This window comes from Primulina eburnea, chromosome 8, assembly GCF_022965805.1.
Source record: "Primulina eburnea isolate SZY01 chromosome 8, ASM2296580v1, whole genome shotgun sequence".
NCBI lineage: Eukaryota > Viridiplantae > Streptophyta > Magnoliopsida > Lamiales > Gesneriaceae > Primulina > Primulina eburnea.
In genome coordinates this window covers 5,253,267-5,275,511 of record NC_133108.1, presented here as the reverse complement: position 1 = coordinate 5,275,511, position 22,245 = coordinate 5,253,267, and the positions used below count along the sequence as shown (strand labels likewise).

The window sequence follows — 22,245 nt, the reverse complement described above, 5'->3', positions numbered from 1 at the left end:
ATGGGCATGGTTGACCCGTCTCACAGATTGTGATCCGTGAGACGGTCTCACATGAGACCTACTCTAGAAGTCGAGTGAACGTTTTATTTAATAATTGATTAATATATCATAAATAAAAAACATATTTTAAATACTTAGGTTACATGATTTTGCAATTTTAAAAAAAAAAACTTCTAAGATTAAAGTTATGTTTAATTAAGATAAAATCTGTAATAAATACATTTCGATATAATTGGATTGTGGCAAAACTCACTAATAATATAATATATACTAAAAATCAAATAAAATATTCATATTTCTAAGAAAATACTCTAAATTATCATAATTTATTAAATGGTTTTTTTATTAATGTAATCAGTTTGGATATGTTTTGAATTATTTTTTATCGGAAATTTGAACAAAACTAATTTTATGATTTGGTTGATTTTAAATCGAATTCAAACGGTAATTGTCTTAAAATCGGTTCATGATTTAGTTAAATTTAATTCAGTTTATGAACACCTCTGAGATGACACGTATCCTCCAACTGAATTTGTCATACATTTTGTCATACACGTGGAGGCTCAAACAAAACATATTATATATGTAGACAACCTATATCGTGAATCAGTGGTACTTGTTATACATTAGAGAGGTGTATTTATTCTATATTTTCAAAAAAATTTAAGGATTTTTTTTAAATGATGGACTTTTGTGGAGTTGATGGATTTTTATTGACTTTTGTTGAATCTCATATAATTGTAAAACAAATTTCATAGACTCTTATAGATATTTTTTCAAGATTTTTGTAGACTTTTGTAAACTTTTTCATAGAATTATGTGAATTTTTTAGTTTATAATTGTGATTTATTTTTATTATTTTATTAAAATAATTATTAGACATAGATAACCTCTTCAATTTCAAATTATTATTTTTATTTATGAATGTAATTTTACTTACTTAAAAGTTAAATCAATTTAATTTTTAAAAATGCAAATGAACTATATAATATATTGAAATCAAAATTTCAATTCTTTGTGTCAATTCAACATATTAATGAATAATATTTTTATAAGTTAATAATAAAATTTTATTAAAAGAACAATCAAAACAATTGAGCTTCATTATCTAGTTCAATTTGAAATTCATCAAATTCGCACTTCTTTCAAAGAAAATTGTGTAATATAGCACATGCCAATACAAGCCCTGTTAGGAGTGAGAAAAAATATCGAATTTTCGGTATACCGAGATTACCGTAACAGAAAATTATTGAATTTACCGAATTTTAAATATACCGAAGATTTCGGTACGGTACGGTAACAATACAGAATTTTTCGGTACGGTAACGATATCCAATTTGAAAATTTTGGTATATACCGAAATACCGGAAAAATATACAAATTTTTTAAAATATGTAATATTTTCAAACAATAAATTATAATTTTTTTTAAATGTAAGTTTTTTTTGGTTCAGTATACCGAAAATTTTGGTACAATATCGATATGAATTTGCTTATACAATAATTTAAGATATAGATTAACTAAAATTAAAAAAATAATTAAAAATAAAATGTTATATAATAATTAATAAAAAAATTAATTTTAATTATTTTTTTAAAAAGTACAAATAAAAGGAAAAATATAGATGAGAAAAAGAATAAAAGTTTGTATTGAATTTGAGAAATTTCTCAATTAAATGTACATCCAAATCTTTAGGTTGAATCAAAGACTTTTGTTGACATTTTATTGTTGTACCTTAGGGTGTCAATCGGGTGGGTTGGGTCGGGTCGGGTTTCGGGTCAACCCACGAAATTTTTTTACTTTTTTTTCAACCCGAACCCGAAGCAACCCGAAAACCCTCAACCCGAACACGAAGCCGTATAACCCAATTCAACCCGTCTAACCTGCCTAACCCGAATTTTATTAATTTTTTAAAATTTTTTTTAAAAAAAATTAATGAAAAAAATTCAAAAAAATAAAAAATAAAAATAATATTTTAATTTAAACACATAATAACAAAATTTTCGATTTAAATTTGAAAGTTTAATCGTAGAAAATTAAAAGTATATTTACTAAATCAAATAAAAAATTGTTAAAAAAATAAAAATATGCAAAATAAATATCAAATGATGAAAATTTAGCACATAAATATACAATAAATTTTATTCAAACATACAATATATAAAAATATAGGTAATATTTTTTTAAAAAAAATTCGTGGGTCAACCCGCGACCCAACTCGACCCAACCCGAAACCCGCCTAACATGACACCAACCCGAACCCGAAAAACCCCAATCCGAACCTGATTTTTTTCGTGTTGGGTCGTGTCGGGTTGACGGGTCGTATCGTATTTTGACACCCCTACCTTAGGCTATAATTCTTGTACTTAATAGAATTTCATAGAGTCATTAAAAGTCTATTGACATTTTGAATACCTATAGACTTTTCTAGAGTTTTTAAAAGTCTAGTTTGAATACCACATGACGTTTTAAAATTCTACAAAAGTTTACATTGAATACCACTAAACTTTTATGGAGTATATAAAAGTCTAGTTTGAATATCTCTAGATTTTTAAACACCATAAAAATCATTAAAAGTCTATAATCAATACACCCCCTTAGTACATTGAAGAACATTTTTGTATAAACATTTATTTATTTTGAGTGTATATAGCTATCTAATTATGTGGTTATTCGTATACATAGAGTAGGTTTTTTGTGAGGAGTCTTACGAATCTTTATCTGTAAGACGGGTCAACCATATCGATATTCACAATAAAAAATAATACTCTCCGCATAAAAACTAGTATTTTTTTTTCTTTTTTTCTTTTTTTTTTATTTTCTTTCTTTTTCTTTTTTTTCTTTTCTTTTTTTCTTTTTTTTTATTTTTTCATGAATGACTCAAATAAGAGATTCATCTAAAAAATACGATCCGTGAGACCGTCTCACATTAATTTTTGTCATAAATTATTTGAAAAACTTTAGTGACTAAATATTTTTTAGAATTATTTTGCTTTTATGCATATGTTTAAAATGAATTATTTTTTTTTTAAATTATAGTAATAATTATTGTTTGTATTATGAATAATATAGACAAAAATTCAATAATTTTTTAAAAAGAAATTGGTTTATAAAAATAAAATGTTATGACATGTTTGGTTTTTGTTGAAAAATATATTTAAAATGTGTGTATTGAATATTTGAATGTTGAATATTTGAATGTTGAAAATAAGAGTTGTAAATATTGAAAATTAGTGTGTGATGATGTAGGTAATGATGTATTTTATTTTTGGATTATTTGTAAAGATTTCCTATAAATAGATCTCTCATTTGTGAAGAAAATCACAATTGAGTAGAGAGAAAAATATTATAAAGTATGTAGTTTGGTAAATTTTGAGAGTTTGAAATTTTTACTTTTTACCATAAATTTTTACTTTTTCACAACACGTTATCAGCACGAAGCTCTAAAAGTCCTACATACTTTTCCAAGCTCCAAACAGAAGAAAAAGGTAACAAAAGTAATTATATTTATTTTACTGTTATTTATTTATTGTGTATTTATTTAATATACAATATAATGTTATTATTAGAAATAATAAAAATAAATTTTTCATAAACTTGTTATAAATCCTGCGAGGATGTTAAGACGACATCCCACACTCCCAGTAAGAGATACGACAAGTATAAAAGCCTATAAGGTTTTTAAACAAAATAAATTTTGACACTCATTATAATATTATGATATGATATACATAATTATTTAAACATATCTATTATATATATCATATTATTACCATAAAATTATACAAATACATATCTTTATTTTTTTGTACACCAACAGTCATAAATGGTAAAAAACGGCTAGTTTTTGCCCTATAAATATGATCTCACAAATACATTCAATCACTCAAACTTTCTCTTCTTCTCTAAAAATTATTCATCATCAAATTTTTCGAAGAAAAAAGAAGATGGCTTTCTCAAGGATATTTTTAATTATTTTGGTTATCATACTCACGAGTCTTGTATTTATCGGAGAATATCCTCCTCGTGCGTTTTCTTTATTTTTACAAATACTTGTACTTGTTGTTTATCCGTTACTTTGTATTGCAATATTTATTAACTAATAAAATGCATCGTAATTTTTTTTTAGTACCACCATGTCAAATTTAACAAAGCTCGAATTTGTTGCGTTCGACATTACGGGAAAGAATTATATGCCATGGACTCTCGATGTAGAAATGCATCTTGAGTCATTGGGTCTAAGCGAGACTATTAAAGAAAATGGCATATGTACATCACAAGAAAAGGCAAGAGCCATGATATTTTTGCGTCGACATCTCGACGAGGGATTAAAATGTGAATATCTGACTGAAAAAAATCCCATGGATTTGTGGAAAGGATTGAAAGAAAGATTTGAACATATAAGGGAAGTTATACTTCCGACCGCCCGTGATGAATGGAATATGTTAAGATTCCAAGATTTTAAGAAAGTCAGTGATTATAATTCAGCGATGTATCGAATAATCTCGCAGCTAAAATTTTGTGGACATGAGGTCACAGAATCTGAGATGCTTGAAAAAACATTTTCCACGTTTCATGCATCAAATATTACTCTACAGCAACAATATAGAGTACGTGGATTTGCGAGATATTTTGAGCTCATCGCCTGTCTTCTTGTGGCGGAAAAGAACAACGAGCTATTAATGAGAAATCATCAGTCCCGACCCACTAAATCAACAGCATTTCCAGAAGTAAATGCTGTAAATAAAAATGAATTTAAACCTGGAAACCAAAATCAATTTCAAAGACAAGGTTTTGGTCGAGGTCGAGGTCGTGGACGTGGACGTGGAATTGGTCGTGGTCGTGGACGCGGCCGTTGTTTTGAAAATAATAGAGATAGTTATTTTTATAACTCATCTCAAAAGAGCGTCCCAAACCATCCACTGAAAAGGCATCATGAGAATACAAGTGTTAATGAGAATCACTCAAAAAGATATGAAAGTTCTTGTTACAAATGTGGTATTCCAGGACATTGGTCCAAAGTTTGTCGAGCCCCTGAGCACCTTTGTAAACTTTATAAAGAATCATTAAAGGGGAAAGAAAAGGAGACCAACTTCACTGAACGCAGTGACCGTTTGAGTGATTGAACTCATTTTGATGCTGGTGATTTTATGAATGATTTCTCTGGAAATGATCAATATGTTGGTGGGATAGAAATGAACAATATTGATGCTGCAGATTTTCTCAACGATTTCTCTGAAAATGAATAATATAATGGTAGAATATAAATGTATAATAATTTATTTTTCATGTATTCATAGAATAATGTTTTATTGTATAATTATGATATGTGTTATATTTAAATATATATTTATAATTATGATATGTGTTATATTTAAATATATATTGCCAGTAATTTATTTCATTGCATATTTTTTTTAAGTTCAAATATGGAAAATGCTATGAGCAAAGCTGAAGTTTGCATACCCGATAGTGGTACAACGCACACTATCCTCCGAGATAAAAGATATTTCTTGGAACTAAAACCAACAAAATAAACGGTGAATACAATATCAGGTCCTGTAGACTTGATTAAAGGATGTGATAAAGCACAATTTTTGTTACCTAATGGTACAAAATTTTTGATCAATGATGCTTTATATTCACCACCATCGAAAAGAAATTTGTTGAGTTTTAATGATATATATTCCCATGGGTATGATACTCAAACAATGAATGAATGGAATGAGAAATATATGTGTCTTATCACATATAAATCAGGAAAGAAATATGTGATTGAAAAACTACCAATGCTCCATACTGGATTGCATTATACACATATAAGTCCCATTGAATCAAACATGGTAGTTGATAATTCTTCGATATTAACCAATTGGCATGATCGATTGGGACATCCTGGTTCAACAATGATGCGAAGAATTATAGAAAATACACATGGTCATCCACTGAAAGACCAGAAGATCTTTCAGAATAATAAGTTTCAATGTAAAGCATGTTCTCTTGGAAAACTTATTATAAGACCATCACCAGTCAAAATTCAAACTGAATCACCAATGTTTCTTGAACGTATTCAAGGTGATATTTGTGGACCAATCCATCCACCATGTGGACTAGGGCTGCAAACGAACCGAACATGTTCGCGATTTTTTCGAGCCGGCTCGATAAATATTCGATTCGTATTCGAACTTATCGAATTTGAGCCGAACTCGAACACGTTCAAACTTTTTTTCGAGTCGAACTCGAGCCCAAATTATTTTGTTCGATATTCGCGAGCCTTAATATTTTATTAATATAATATAATTAAATATATATATATATATATATACATTTCGAATATTTCGAGCATTTCGAGCTTTCAAACCTTAATATCCGAGCAATAATTCGAATAGTTCACGAATATATTCGAATATTTTCGAGCCGAACTCGAACTCGAACTTCATTTCGAGCCGAGCTCGAGCCCAAATATTTGAAATTATCGAACTTCGAATCGAGCTCGAACTCGAATATACCTATTTCGATCCGAATTCGAGCCTGACTTTTTTACTATTATTCGGCTCGATTCGGTTCGTTTGCACCCCTAATGTGGACCATTCAGATACTTTATGGTATTGATTGATGCCTCCAGCAGATGGTCACATGTATGTTTATTGTCAACTCGAAATGTTGCATTTGCAAGATTACTTGCTCAAATAATAAAATTGAGGAATCAGTTTCCCGATTATTCAATCAAAAAAATTAGACTTGATAATGCTGGTGAATTTACTTCCCAGACTTTCAATGATTATTGTATGCCTATGAGATCATTGTTGAGCATCCTGTTGCTCATGTACATACACAGAATGGATTGGCTGAATCATTGATTAAACGTCTGCAAATGATTGCTAGACCAATGATTATGAAAACAAAGCTCCCTATTTCTATATGGGGACATGCAATTTTACATACTGCTTCATTAATTCGCATCAGACCAAGTGCATATCATAAATACTCCCCATTACAGCTTGCATTTGGTAAAGAACCAGACATTTCTCATCTGAGAATTTTTGGATGTATGGTGTATGTGCCTATTGCACCACCACAACGAAAGAAAATGGGACCTCAAAGAAAGGTTGGAATTTATATTGGTTATGATAGTCCATCAATCATTCGATATCTTGAACCTCAAACAGGCGACGTGTTCACAGCACGTTTTGTTGATTGTCATTTTAATGAGGAAATCTTCCCAATGTTAGGGGGAGAACAAAAACATACCGAAAAGGAAATTACATGGTATGTATCATCATTGTTACATCTGGATCCAAAAACAAAACAATGTGAAAAAGATGTACAACAAATTGTACACTTGCAAAGAATAGCAAATCAAATACCAGATGCATTTGCAGACACAAAAGGGGTAACTAAATCATATATACATGCTGCAAATGCCCCTGCTCGAATTGAAATTCCAAAGAAACAAATGGAAGATACTCATGATGTCATTAAACGCCTGAAGCTTGGAAGGCCAGTCGGTTCCAAGGATAAAAATCCTCGAAAAAGAAAATTCATAGAGAAACACGATGATCACAAAATAAAGAATGATGTTTCTGAAGAAACACATGATGATCACAAAATAGAGAATGGTGTTCCTGAAGAAACACATGATGATGAAAATGTTCTGTCAGAACCACAAACTGACGAGAATCATGAAATCTCTATCAATTACATTAATACTGAAAAAATATGGAACCGAAAAGATATAGATGAAATTGATGATATATTTTCTTATAATGTGGCAATCGACATCATAAATGATAACGAAGATCATGAACCAAAATCTTTTGGTGAATGTAAAAATCGGCAGGATTGGATAAAATGGAAAGATGCCATCCAGGTTGAATTAGATTCGCTAAATAAACGTAATGTTTTTGGACCTATAGTCCTTACACCTGAAGGTGTAAAACCTGTTGGATACAAATGGGTTTTTATTCGAAAGCGAAATGAGAAAAATGAAATAGTAAGATATAAAGCTCGACTTGTTGCACAAGGTTTTTCTCAGAGGCCTGGAATTGATTATGAAGAAACGTATTCTCCTGTGATGGATGCAATTACGTTTCGGTATTTGATTAGCTTGGCGGTATCTGAAAATTTAGAAATGCGTCTTATGGATGTTGTCACAGCTTACTTATATGGATCACTTGATAGTAATATATATATATGAAAATCCCTGAAGGATTTAAGATGCCTGAAGCACAAAGTTCAAAACCCAGGGAATGTTATTCTGTGAAATTACAAAGATCATTATATGGGTTAAAGCAATCAGGGTAAATGTGGTATAATCGACTAAGTGATCACTTGATGAAAAAGAGATATGTAAATAATTCAATATGCCCTTGTGTTTTCATTAAGAAAACAACATCCGGATGCGTAATTATTGCTGTATATGTTGATGATTTAAACATCATTGGAACGAATAAGGAAATTCAAGAAGTTGTGTCATACTTGAAGGAAGAATTTGAAATGAAGGATCTTGGAAAAACCAAGTATTGTCTTGGTTTACAAACTGAACAAAAAGAATGTGGAATGTTTGTTCACCAGACAAATTATATAGAAAAGATCCTTAAACGTTTTAATATGGATAAAGCAAATCCTTTAAGTACTCCAATGGTTGTTAGATCATTAAACATAGAAAATGATCCATTCCGTCCATGTGAAGATGATGAAGATATTTTTGGTCCAGAAGTACCATATATAATTGTCATTGGTGCCCTTATGTATCTTACAAATTGTACAAGGCCTGATATATCTTTTGCCGTGAATCTATTGGCAAGATTTAGCACATATCCAACAAAGAGACACTGGAACGGAATTAAACATATATTCCGTTATCTACGAGGAACGACAGACTTGAGACTTTTGTATTCAAAAGATGTTAGTCCAAGTATAATTGGTTATGCTGATGCTGTATACTTATCTGATCCACACAAGGCATGTTCCCAAACTGGATATGTATTTACTCGTGGATGCACTGCAATATCTTGGCGTTCACAGAAACAAACGCTTGTAACAACTTCATCAAATCATGCCGAGAATATTGCACTACATGAAGCAAGTCGTGAATGTGTGTGGTTAAAATCAATGACCCAACATATCCAAATCTCATGCGGATTACATTCGACGAGAAGCCTGTGATACTATATGAAGATAATGCTGCATGTGTTGCTCAAATGAAAGAGGGATACATAAAAAGCGACAGAACTAAACATATTCCACCTAAGTTCTTCGCATTCACCAAGGAGCTAGAGAAGAATAAATGTATTGATGTTCGTCACATTCAATCAAGTGAAAACTCATCAGATCTCTTCACAAAGGCACTATCTACGACAATATTCAGAAAGCACATATATAATATTGGGATGCGCAATCTACGAAATTTGTGAAGAATTGTTCATGTCAACATCAGGGGGAGTTTACGTGACTGCACTCTTTTTCCCTTACTATGGTTTTTATCCCAATGGGTTTTTCCTAGTAAGGTTTTTAACGAGGCAGTATAAAAACACGTAATGAAGACAATCATTATGATCATCATCACAAGGGGGAGTGTTGAAAAATATATAAATGTGTGTATTGAATATTTGAATGTTGAAAATAAGAGTTGTAAATATTGAAAATTAATGTGTGATGATGTAGGTAATGATGTATTTTATTTTTGGATTATTTGTAAAGATTTCCTATAAATAGATCTCTCATTTGTGAAGAAAATCACAATTGAGTAGAGAGAAAAATATTATAAAGTATGTAGTTTAATAAATTTTGAGAGTTTGAAATTTTTACTTTTTACCATAAATTTTTATTTTTTCACACAGTTTTATCAATTTAATTAAACAAAAGAGAGCTATGTCCGTTAAATGCCTCCAACCGGTGATCCAATTATCCGATTCAACCCGGTTCTCTGTCACATCTCCCAAGTCCCACCTCTCCCCCACCCCTTCTCATCTGAGATCCGGTCAGTACTCACGTCTCCGAGAACCACCGAGTTCTGCCATTCTTTTCGATCTGTGGCCGATCGAAGATTAAGATCGCACGTAAAATTTTCAAGAAAATTAGTTTTTGAATGACGGCAATGGAACCGTCTTCTCGATCGCCGGAAAGTTCGGAAACCCCGATTGCAAACCCCAGGAAACCCTATAATCTCACCGTTTCATCATTGTCTAAATCAATCACCGATTCGAGCAGCCAAAGCTTCTCCTCCATTCTGAATAATCCCAATCCTTCTTCATCTGTCGTTGGTTGGTGGTCTTCCTCCACTTCTGTCCCTGCCCCCGAATTCGCCCCTCTGTCATCTGCACCAAAACCCGGATCCGAACTTAGCAGATCCGATTTCGCTCCATACCTATCGTCTATATATGAATCTCATTCTCGATTTGTAGACATTCTCAAGCAGCATGACAGGGATGACCTAGGACTCGACGGTAATTTAACCCCCACTGCCGCAGGTGAGGCGTTGGTGGCATGCCTGAGGGAAGTCCCGGCGCTGTATTTCAAAGAAGATTTTGAATTGGAGGATGGCGCAACGTTTAAGACAGCTTGCCCGTTCAGAACAACATCGGAGAATATTGCATTGCAGGAGCGGCTATCTCAGTATTTGGATGTGGTGGAGCTACACTTGGTGAGGGAGATTTCATTGCGTTCCAGCTCGTTTTTTGAGGCACAGGGGCAGTTGGAAGATTTGAATGTGAAGATCGTAGAAGGGTGCCGGAGGGTTAGGGAGCTTAAGGAGACAATCAGATTGCTGGTTTCAGATTTGGTGGGTTCAGCTAGGAGCGTTCAGGAGCTCAGCATGAAACGTGGAGATTCGATTGCATTGCAGAATAAGCTTAGGCTGGTGATGTCAGTCAATCAGGCTCTCTCCACCCTACAGTTAGTGAGTTCTCCTTTTACGGATTACATGCTTAAAGATGAGATTACTGTGGGCACATCGTATTTGATGGAACCCATTTGCATAATTATGGATAATTACTTCCAGATCCACCTGTTATTTTAATGTCAATCACAACACATTCATGTTCTTCATAGCATGCATATAAAAGACTGTAGCATGGCACGACGCAATGACTTAGCTTTTTGGTTCACACTGGAGATGACTGTCTGATGACCAATCGGTTACCAGGCCATGCCACATACATTTTTTGTTTCTGGATTGCATTATTTGAAGATTAGAATTTTCCCCAAATATTTTTGTAGATTTACCTATTCAACGTTCCTATGTCTAAGCATTAAGCAGAATTAAAGCTGTCAGTGGCATGAGATGCTAATTTTATAGAAATACTATCAATGGATATTGTGAGCTCCCTAATTGATTCACCCTATTGTCCATAATTTCCATTTTATGTATTGTCTGCTGCTTTATTCATTTTAATTTTGAGGATTTTTCTCTGCTGATCTTTCACTTTTCAAGTTTCGGATGACTTATCTAAGGTGTTATTGTCTGCTGATCTTTCACTTTTCAAGTTTCGGATGACTTCTCTAAGGTGTTATTGTCTCTAGGGTTAGACTTGAAATTACAGCTGACTTTAATTTGGGAACGTTGAATCTGATTTTTAAAAATGATTTCAGTCCGTCATTTGTTTTTGGCATTTATATAATCTACTTGGATATGGTTGCGGTAAGATCACATTAACTATCTTTTGCAAGTTAATTATGCTGCTCAATTCATTTTCATAATTTTGAAGCAATGTAATACGTAAGCTATTGAAAGCTTATATTGGCACTTGATGTGCTGCAGAATAGCGTGTGCTGCACTGCATGCGCCTTGCAGTATAGTTTATCTGAGAAGATACCAAGATTCTATGTTTTAGCTTTTTCGTGTAGCATAATGAATTTCAGTAATTGTGATTCTGGAATGTCTCATTTATAGTTAGGAGGGTGACAGGATTGTATCGACTTACATTTTTGTTACCTATTGTTCTTGCAGCTTGTCGCATCTGCAGATTGTGTTGGAGCTTTAGATATTATTGATGATCTACAGCATATATTGGTAGGTCCAAATTATGAGCATTTTGTTCTTATTCCTCCATTTGGCGACCTTGCAAATTTTTATGTTTTTGAATAGGATGGAGATGAGCTGATTGGTCTCCACTGCTTCCGCCATCTTCGTGATCATGTAGCAGCTTCAATTGATACTATTAACAGGTTCGTATTCATGCTTAGATGACGAGAATTGTGAGGTTCTTAATTTCTTCATATGTCTCCTACATTGTAGATTGTGAAAATGCCTGTAAGGCCATGATAACAGTAGTTAGGATGGTTGGTCGTGTGATGATTGATCCATTGCCTTGAACCAGCAGATCATTGTACTCTAACCTGTTAGTGAAAATATTGTCCTTGTAATCTATGTGTGAAATGGAAAATGTTTTAGCTCTTCTTTCTTGAGCGGCGTTGACTTTGGTGCTTGTCGTCTTAGGGTTCATTGACTAAGACTTATTTTGTTTTCTGGCCGCCAAACGCAACTGTATATTTTATGGAATAAGTTCCAATAAATGTATTTTGATTAAGGAGTTATGATGTATAGTAATTTGATGTTTGACTCATCAGATTCATTCTTGTAGCATTCTTTCAGCAGAGTTTGTCCGTGCATCGTTGCGTGCTTCTGACAAAGATCTATCAGTTACTACATCTACCTTCACTGTTGATGGAACAGATGACGAAGTAAGATCAGTGTTGTGTATATATTGATATGTTAACTCGCACACACAGCATTTGTGGCCAATTACCATCTTTTGTTTTTTTTACCTTGAAGGCTGTTTGGTCAATAGTATCGTGTTCTTGGAGGTTTACCTAGGGCATATAAGACAAAACTGCGGACCTGCAGTAGTGTGATTCACAAGTTATATGTTAAATATTCTGATAAACATTTTGATTCCCTGGCATTTCTTGTACGGCAAGTCTAGGGTAATCCCATGAATATAGTTATAGAGAATTTAAATGAGTAGTGATGCTGTTACAGTGGATTTGCTTCATCTTTGTAAAGTAGAGGTGGAATAAGCCTGTGAAAGGCATGGGGTGTTTGCTCTCCCTTCCCTTAAGTTTCCTTGTTCTCTATTTATTATTTTGTTTACTCTTAGCATGCATTGTTTTTTAAACGGTTTCAGCAGATCCGTGCTTGTGTACGGTTTTTATTTATGTGTGTGTGCAGTAGTATTGTTTTAGTTGTCCTGATTTTCATATTAAAAAAAGATATATAAATTGTCCTTTTTTAAAATTGCATAGGTTTTGTATAATCGTTTTCAGTAAACTTCTAATCGACTTGACTCCATAAAAAGTTGGCTTGTTTAAGGTTTGTTTTATGCTCCAAACCTTGCGTTGGCCACATTTTTCAACTTGTTTCCTAGTTTTGAAATTGTGCTTCAAAGTCTCTTTATCTCATGTATAGTTGACTTGCTAATCTGCGTGACCTGAGCTATACATATTTTCAGTTTATTTTACTATCCACAACGTTGAACTTGATTCAACCAATCTTTTATTCCTGTGACTGTGTTGCCTACCCTCTGATTACTGTATACTAATGTTTTTTGTTGATTTTTCAGTTAGATTGTGCTATTTGGATCAAACAAATAATTTGTTGCTTGCTAGATTTTTTTACATAACCTGATTGCAAATCTTTACTGAGGACTGTAATTTTAGGTTGAGCTGATGGAGGAATGGGCCTCTCATTTTCAAGACCAGCTTCTTCCTCTCATCATTGGATTGCTTAGGACGGTGATACATCATATTTATTTTCATCCTTGTTATCTGTTGCCAAAGTCTGTCTTATATGATGGCTTCTTGCGTGTGTTCCTGCATTATTTTTCTTATCGTCAGTGGTATGTGGAATGGTTTCTGGTCTGTCTTAGATATTATCATGTTCGATATAACAAGTAACAACATTGTGGTATGTCATCGTGAACTGCAATTATGCACACTTACTAAACCTCAAATGGCAGAAGAAAAATAATATGGGAAAATAATTGTGTTATTTGTGTCTTTTATTGCTTGGTAACTGCTTATCTTGAACTTTCACGTCAAGGAAGTCTTTCCACTTCATTCAGTTTCAAAGTGGTTGCATTGCCAACTCACTAACTAGATGTGTCTTGTACATTACCTGCTTAGACCTTAAATTGATTCATCTGAGAGAAATTTTTTTTGTTATCTTCATTTTTCCTAATGTGCTTCAGTACATTTTATTCCAACTTTCAAGTAAGTTGTAAGATAAACTGTTGAAGTGTAACAAAGTAATCATGACCTTACTGTCACACTTTATTGGCAATTCTTGTTGTTGGTGGTAGGTTCACAAGGAAATATATATTTTCATTTGTTCTTTTAGCGCGATGGATGATGTTTATTGTGTGCTAAACATCTTGACATGGTTACTTTCATGCTCCACATTTTACTCACTTAAACAGAATGAGGGTGGTCTTACTCTTATTGACTTGCCCTAATTGTTTATTCACTACTCTTCTTACGGAAGTTATAAATTGTTTCCCAACATTTAAATTTTTCAGGGAAAATTACCCGCAGTGTTGAGAATCTACTGTGATGCACTTGTTTCTGATATAAAGACCTCAATCAAAATAATGGTTGAGAATAGGCCATTGGAGTCGGATACCATCTCTGCAGAGGGGATGGTGGACGCAGATGGTGGGTTCACACACATTATAATGATGTTCTGTTTCTTTCTAAAACTGCATTTGTTTTGCGTTAATTATGTGTGTAGGATATGGTTAGTCCACTTTTTTCTCCGTTTTGATTGACAAATCAAAATCAATAATGGGCATCTACGAGACACTTTCCTTCAAAGTCCCTTAGTTTGAGATCCTTTTCTTTTGTCTTCATTCCTTGATGCTGATTCAGGTGGAGGTTCGTCGCTTGGAAGTAAGTTGAAGAACCTATCACCTGAAAGCTTTCTTAAACTTTTGGAGGAAATTTTTAAGACAGTGCAGGTAACATAAGCTTGCTTATTTTTCCTTAACTTTTTCTAGATTATATTTTTGTGTCTATCAAAGCATCTAAATCTTTTGCAAGGACATGTCAAGTATTTGCCTTTTCTCGACTCAAACAAGATTAGTTTCTGTTGAAGGGTCACACCAATCAGCAGTTCATAGAAACTAAATCCCAGGGAAGGTTTGGAAATTTTTTTGATCCAGAAAGAAGTCTTGGAGGGTAACATAATCTGTAAAGAGCCCTTGATTTAAATAGGACATATAAAATAAGTTCTTATATTTTGGAGTTGTTCTAGGCGAGTGTTTATGCATTTTTTAGTTTCGGTGTAATTTTATATTTGGATCAGCAACTTTTTTCCCAAGCTTTTCATGACGATATACCTGCTTTTGCATTTAGACATATTTGTTCTGGAAGAGAGCGCGTGTCTATATCCCAAATATTTTTTGGTTAATGTATTTTACAATCGTACCTTACATTCCTTTGATTTAGTGAATGCAGACACACTTATTGCGAGCTTCTGAAGTCAAAAGGGCAATTGAACGTATAATGGGAAATCTTGATGGCCACTATGCTGCTGCTTCAGTTGCTGCTGCAATTGCACATGGTGCAGCAGTTCCAGAAGCAGCTCCGGACTCTGATGGTCATGTCAGTTCCTTTCTACTACATTATTCGCAGAATTCCACAAGGGTTTCATCAATCCAGGGGAGGGGATATGATGATACAAGTCCAAGTCTCTCAAGAAATTTTCGGTGAAAACTCTTTTCTTATGTCTTTATTTTTGTTAGCAATAGCATCAGTTTTTCCTGTATTTGGGGTGACTAAGAATGTGATACCGTTGTCCCGCAATGATTGAAAATGAAAGTTCAAAATGATTTACAATTGACTCATGTGGCAACTTGAGTTAATCAATTTTGTAAAACGAGAATGAATACGAAATAGTTGTTATAGAAGCTCATTGTGCAGTCGTGCTTACGCGGGACCTGACCCCACGATGTGACACAAAACAACTTATCTCTAGAATTGTCAGCCTGTCAGATTTAGAAATGGACTATAATCATCACTTTAATTTACATTATTACCTTTAAAATAACAATTTTGTGTTGTAAAGCTTGAGCTAAATGTGATCATGATTCCGTGTGCCCTGTGAAGATATTTAAGATTTTTTTTTGGCTGGACAGTGCTGATATTTTAAGGGAAAATGCAGAAGCTCTATTTGCAGCTTGTGATGCTGCTCATGGTAGATGGGCAAAGATTGTTGGGATCCGTTCTCAAATTCACCCAAAGCTTAGATTGCAGGACTTCCTTGGTGTTTATAACATCAGTCAGGAATTTATAAGTTCAACAGAGAAGGTATGCATTGCCTTTTGTTTGATGCTGCCTATGATAGAGTTTTGTATCATTGCGATTATGATATCATTTTATGCTAAAATAAACAGATTGGTGGAAGATTGGGATATAGTATCCGTGGAACGCTACAATCACAAGCTAAATCCTTTATTGATTTTCAGCATGAATCCCGGGTTAGTTCCCTTCCAACCAGTATTGTTGTCTTTACCTTAATCGTGCTCAAGTCACATGACATTTTTGCTGGTAACACAGATGGCTAAGATGAGGGCTTTACTTGACCAAGAAAATTGGGCTGAGATAGATGTGCCGGATGAGTTTCAGACCATTGTCACATTGTTCTCTTGTGCTGAACCTGAACCCGAACCAGAACCCGAACCAGAACATTCTGGAAATAATGGTGTGGCTCCTGGTTATCTCACTTCAAGTTCTAGTGACTTGGTATCAAGCCACGATGGTGCCTCCACAGTGGATGCTGGACCATCAAATTTATCTCCACATATTGAGAAGCCTAATTCTAATGGGACATATCTGGATGTTATGCCAAATACTGAATCATCACGCTTGAGTGGGGCGAGCAATTCTGATGTTAGTACTTCCACTCATGGTAGCATTAAGGAGCGTGGAAAATCTTCCCTTCGAATGCTTTATTTTAAAGGTGTTGGATATCACATGGTGAACTGGTGAGCAATCATGATCACACAAGTCATTGTTAGCTTATCTTTCTTGGTTCAACATTATTATGAATGAAACGCTTGGCTAAAATACACTTGCGATATCAATCCCACCCCTAGCATAGAAAACCTTCATCCTCCTGATTTTGCTGCCAGATATCATTGAAATGCTATAAAGTTTAATGAACTTGGACTTTTACTAGAGTTCTGGCTAATGTGAATGGTTGATTTGAATATTGGCTCATCATATTGGATGGCTTTATTTCTTCCATTTTGCCCCAGTTTTGTGTGTATCATGCCTTACTAATATTTCAGTTCTAGCGTATGAATACTGGTTGGGTGTTGGTCATGCCTACATTTTCATGTTGTCAATGTCTCCCGACATCGGACCGGATAGCCAAAGCATATTCTATAAACATATCCTTTATGATTTTTTAACTTGATTGTTACTCTTGTTTGGTTCTTATGGTGATTGGCTTTAATGATAACGTTTTTTTCCATGGCTGCTTCAGTGGATTGTATTTAGTGAAGATGATGTCAGAGTACATAGATATGAACGATTGTTTACCCACTCTATCTGCGGAAGTAGTTCATCGGGTTGCGGAGATCTTGAAATTTTTCAATTCAAGGACTGCTCATCTTGTGCTTGGAGCGAATGCCTTACAGGTACAAGTCGAGAATATTATTTTTAAGTTGGATGTAGTCTTTTTTTACTTTTAGAGTATTTGATAATTAATCTTTATACACCACAAGTGAGGGTTTCATGCTGTGTGTGATTAATTATATATTTATTTTTATGTTGACCCTATCTTGGAGAGGTTTAGAAACATATACAAATAGTATTTTTGCTGTAATCAATGTGAGGAGTTTTTATTTGGTGTTTAAGACTCTGACCCAAGTTTGGTTGATGAGTGGATAATATACTTTGATCTGAATTATTCAACTTTTATTTTGTTTTGTTGCAGGTTTCTGGTTTGAAATCTATCACCGCTAGACACTTGGCTATGGCTAGCCAGGTTATTAGCTTCACATACGCCATCATCCCTGGTAGGTGGTTATTGTGTACTGTTAGGTAATAATAACATACTATGATATCATACTTTTTTTTTTTTTTTTACGTAAACAACATCATCATTTGATTATTGTGTTTATCGTAAGCAAAATGATTTATGGTATGCCATAAAAAAAATCTCGTTGGCGCCCTCATCATTTCGTGGCTAAATTGAGAGAGAGAGTCCATTTGTGCTTGCAATTTTTTTCTTGTATTCCTTTTCCTTTATAATCAAACAACATTTACTGTAGAAAAAAATTGGAAGTTTCTTCTAATGGCTGATGTTTTACATTGTGTGTCAAGAAATTAGGAGGATTCTCTTGCTCAAAGTGCCCGACACCTACAAAGGGCTATTGCAGTTAGAGATTGGTCGTGTAGCAACTGTAAGAGAAGCAGTCATTGTTTTTATCTTTTTAATACAGTATTTTCTACCACTTCTCTAAAATGTGTACTGATAAAACAGCATTCATTATCTTTATATGATGTTGGTACCACAAAAATCACCATGATGTGGATGTCATATCTATGAATCCCCTTGCATTCCCTTAGGTTGTGCTTGGAACGATGGATTTGCATTCCTTGACTTGTTTGAACTTTGAATAAACAAAATTTAATTGAATTGCAAACCAGACCAAATCTATCAAAGTGCAATAGATAGCCGACATGCTAAAGAATTTTGGGGTGGGAGTTAATGTCATTGCTTGTTTGCACAGAGTTGTATTGTTGTAAACACAATCATACATTTGTAACTATTGGATTCAACTACCCGTGTAAGAAATCAGTTTCAGAGGGTTAAGGCTTGAGCATGAAAAGTGATTGTAGTCTCTGATCTCGGAATATCAGCTGTTTCATACATGAGTGACCTGATAGCGTTGGATCAGGGTTAGAATGTTAAAACTTGAGTTTCTATTGTGGTATTGTTAAAGTCTACTAGTTTTTCTCTTCCAAGAGGGTTCACTGGTATCTTTTGACTGTCAGAACAGTTTTCTCATATGATTGCTTTGTCTATGGTGACAAGAGAGCTGTTTTTGGGAAGAGCGATTATAACAATGTGATAATGGTGAAAATCATCAATATATTTATGCCCTCATAGTTCCTCTATCCATGTATTATGTAATGAAACTTAAGATTTGAACCCCTGCAAACTTTTCCTAGGAAAACTGCAGTATTTGTAAGTCTTTTGTCTATCCTCTTTATTTCTGAGCACAGCTTCATGATAGATGTGTTTATTTTTCACTTCAGGACTACAAAAATCATCGTGATGAGATTCACTCCAAACTGGTTCAAATAATGAGAGAAAGGTTGCTTCTTCATCTGAGGAGCATGCCACAAATTGTTGAAGGTTGGAATAGATCTGTGGATACTGAGTTACAACCTAGTCAGTTTGCTCGATCTCTTACTAAGGTACGGACAGAACTGAGCTCCAACTTTTATGTATGTTGTTGAAAAAATCTCATCTGCGATATTTACCATGTTAGGCAGGTTTATGGATGCTACAGTAGTTTCGTCGGGCTATATTACAATTGTACCTCTAGAAGTTTGTTTGGATGGGTTCTATTTTGCAACTTTATTTGAGCTTGGTAGTATTCTTACTATTTTCTCATGTGGAAACTGACCTGCTCAATAATTGATTAATCTAAATGCTTGTGATTGAAGCTTTTAGCTTTAAAAATTTTCTCATGAGTAGTTACACAAACCAGTTTCACGACAGTTCCATTTTTTGTATTTATCTGTTCTCAAAGAAGAAATTGTTGAGAAACGAATCATCTAGATGCAGTATAAAATTCATCAAACATGGATCTTGCTTTGGATCAGTCCAACCAGAAGTGTCGTCATAATGAAGATTTAGTTGAGTTCTATTTTGCTTGTGATTGAAGCATTTAACTTTAAAATTTTTGCACGAGTGGTTCCACAAACTAGTTTCATGACTGTTCCATTTTTAGTATTTATCTGTTCTCGAAAGAAGATTTTGAGAGCCCGAATCATCTAGATGCAGTATAAAATTCATCAAATATGGATCTTGCTCATTTGGATCAGTCCAACCAGATATGTCATCATAATGAAGATTTCAGAATATTGATGGCCCTCATCATATCTTGTGACAGCCACTGCTTATGACTTTGATCAGATAAAAAAAACTCTTAAAGGGACCCGCTAAAGCTAGAACTTATTTGCTTCAGCCTGGTTGATTTACTTCTTTTCTTAGTGCGGGAAGGCTTGTAGGGATTTTCCACCTTTTGTTTTAATTTAAAGGTGCAGATAAATAAATAAAATATAAATATATACTTATTTTCCCTTGTGGTGTTTGTGTTTGCTGTTCTGTATCTTCGAATCATCAACTGAATATGTTACATTTGTCATAGGAGGTCGGCCAGCTATTACGTACATTATCCAAACATCTGCTTGAAGAGGATGTTCAAGCTATTTTTGGGTAAATATTAATCACCAATAGTGCAACTGGATTTTCATTGTTTGCTTATTTAGTTTCCTTTTGGTTTTGTATTGTGTACTCTATGATCCACGAGCATGCTTAGCTTGCATATGCAGCTTTAACTTGAGATTGTCTTTAAACTGGTTGGATGAAGGTGGAGGTTTGCTTACACTGCTATAAAATTTTAGATTGATTTGCAAGTTGCAACACACAGAGATCTGTAATTGACAATAATAACCAAACTTTTCTCACCACCATGATATGATCTTATCTCGAAGCTTCTCCTCAATATGATCTGATGACATGAGTCATCACCCAATGAATTTAATTGAAAAATGGTTGTTGGACTTCTTCTCCGGAACCAACTAAATAATGAAAGATCTGTTCCAAGGCTGTCTGTATTGTCGGAGAAAATTATTTGCTTGTTGACATTTGGAACGCGTCTTATATTAATGCCCTCATTGCATTCTATTACAGGCAAGTGGTGGTAATGTTGCACTCCCAAATATTTGAAGCTTTTTCTCACCTAGAGATAAGCACGCCACAGGCGAAAAGCAGGTATTGATATCCTTTTTTTTACTTCATATGAGTTGTGTCTTGAGTTTATATCGATACCAATCATTTGCATTATCCTGTGGCAGACTTCATTATGACGTCCAGCATATTCTTGGATGTATCAGATCTTTACCTTCTGATAATTTGAGTAAATCAGATCCCCCAAACTGGGGGCTTCTTGATGATTTCCTGGCACAACGCTTTGGGTCTGAGTCTGGCGAATAGACTTTTTGGCGAGGAAGTTAATTGTTATAGTTGCTTGAGGATTTACTGCTATTATTGGTTTTCCATCTGGAAGATTCTTAGCCAAGGTGGCGGCCCTTAAAAAGAGGTAACAGTTTTCGTTTGAATATCTGGCTTGGGAAGATGTCTGGTCGGACAGTTGCCGAATTTGCATTTGCTTATTTAGTAAATCTCCATTTCTTGCCATTTGGAGAGTTTGCCCAGAGACCTGATTTGTTAAATTGAATTTCATACTGTTATCTAGACATTAAAGATTCAGTTCTCTTCTTCTCCAACAACCAAACTACTGCACCGTTGTCGTGCCCAACTGCTGTCATCTTGATTGTATGCTGCTTTCCGTTACCTTCACCCAATAGTTTTTCTTCTTCATTCAACACCTTTCTTTCACTTTCTTCACTGTGTTGACATCTCTATGTACGGATTTTAGATCCTTGAAACAAGTATCTGTGTTTACTGTTTGGCATTGGCGTCCTTGGAATTTAAATGGCTAAGTAAATTTATTGTCATTATGTAGGTGGCAAATTTTTCCAAATGGCTTGATGATTGATTAACTTATATCGAGTAAAAACATACTTACTTGATACATAGGATCCACCAGAAACTCCCTAAATCAATGCTCCATATATGGTTCTCATCACATGTGCTAATTTATTAAAAGCTTATACTGTTCTGCTTTTCTTGATGCTAAAATTCCAGGTGTACCATACTCTGCTTATGGTTTTTGAAAATCCAGGGGTACCAGACTCTTCTCATGGTTGCGGAGGTTTGTGTGAATTGGATGCCTGTTTGCCAAGGAATGAGTGAATGTATTCTTTTGTAATAGGTTCTGTATTATTTTTATTTCATTTTTGTTATCCAAAGAACCGAAAAAAAATGGCTGCTTGAGCTAGTTCACCTGAAGTTTTCTTCTCTTATATTTCATTTACTGCAACATTTTGTAGACTCTGTAAGCCTGTAAATTAGCAACATAAAGCGAGGCATTTCAAAAAGAA

The 22,245-nt window shown here is 34.0% G+C and overlaps 1 protein-coding gene across 2 annotated transcripts; it reads left to right on the top strand.

Annotated features, from left to right (window-relative positions):
- The first annotated feature begins 9,872 nt into the window (after window positions 1-9,872).
- Window positions 9,873-22,186, top strand: LOC140838646 (vacuolar protein sorting-associated protein 54, chloroplastic-like). Of its 2 annotated transcripts, none has more exons than XM_073205110.1 (19): window positions 9,873-10,900; window positions 11,951-12,013; window positions 12,089-12,168; window positions 12,585-12,684; window positions 13,660-13,734; window positions 14,517-14,652; window positions 14,866-14,954; window positions 15,454-15,704; window positions 16,134-16,305; window positions 16,392-16,475; window positions 16,555-16,982; window positions 17,486-17,639; window positions 17,939-18,020; window positions 18,328-18,407; window positions 19,267-19,428; window positions 20,388-20,455; window positions 20,933-21,013; window positions 21,097-21,341; window positions 21,987-22,186. In XM_073205110.1, exons 1-18 carry the CDS (start codon window positions 10,091-10,093, stop codon window positions 21,233-21,235), a joined length of 3,054 nt encoding a protein of 1,017 aa, XP_073061211.1. In that variant the 5' UTR covers window positions 9,873-10,090; the 3' UTR covers window positions 21,236-21,341; window positions 21,987-22,186. The 2 variants fall into 2 exon arrangements, with proteins under 2 accessions (XP_073061211.1, XP_073061212.1); XM_073205111.1 differs by having other exon boundaries at window positions 21,950-22,186.
- Window positions 22,187-22,245: the final 59 nt, after the last annotated feature.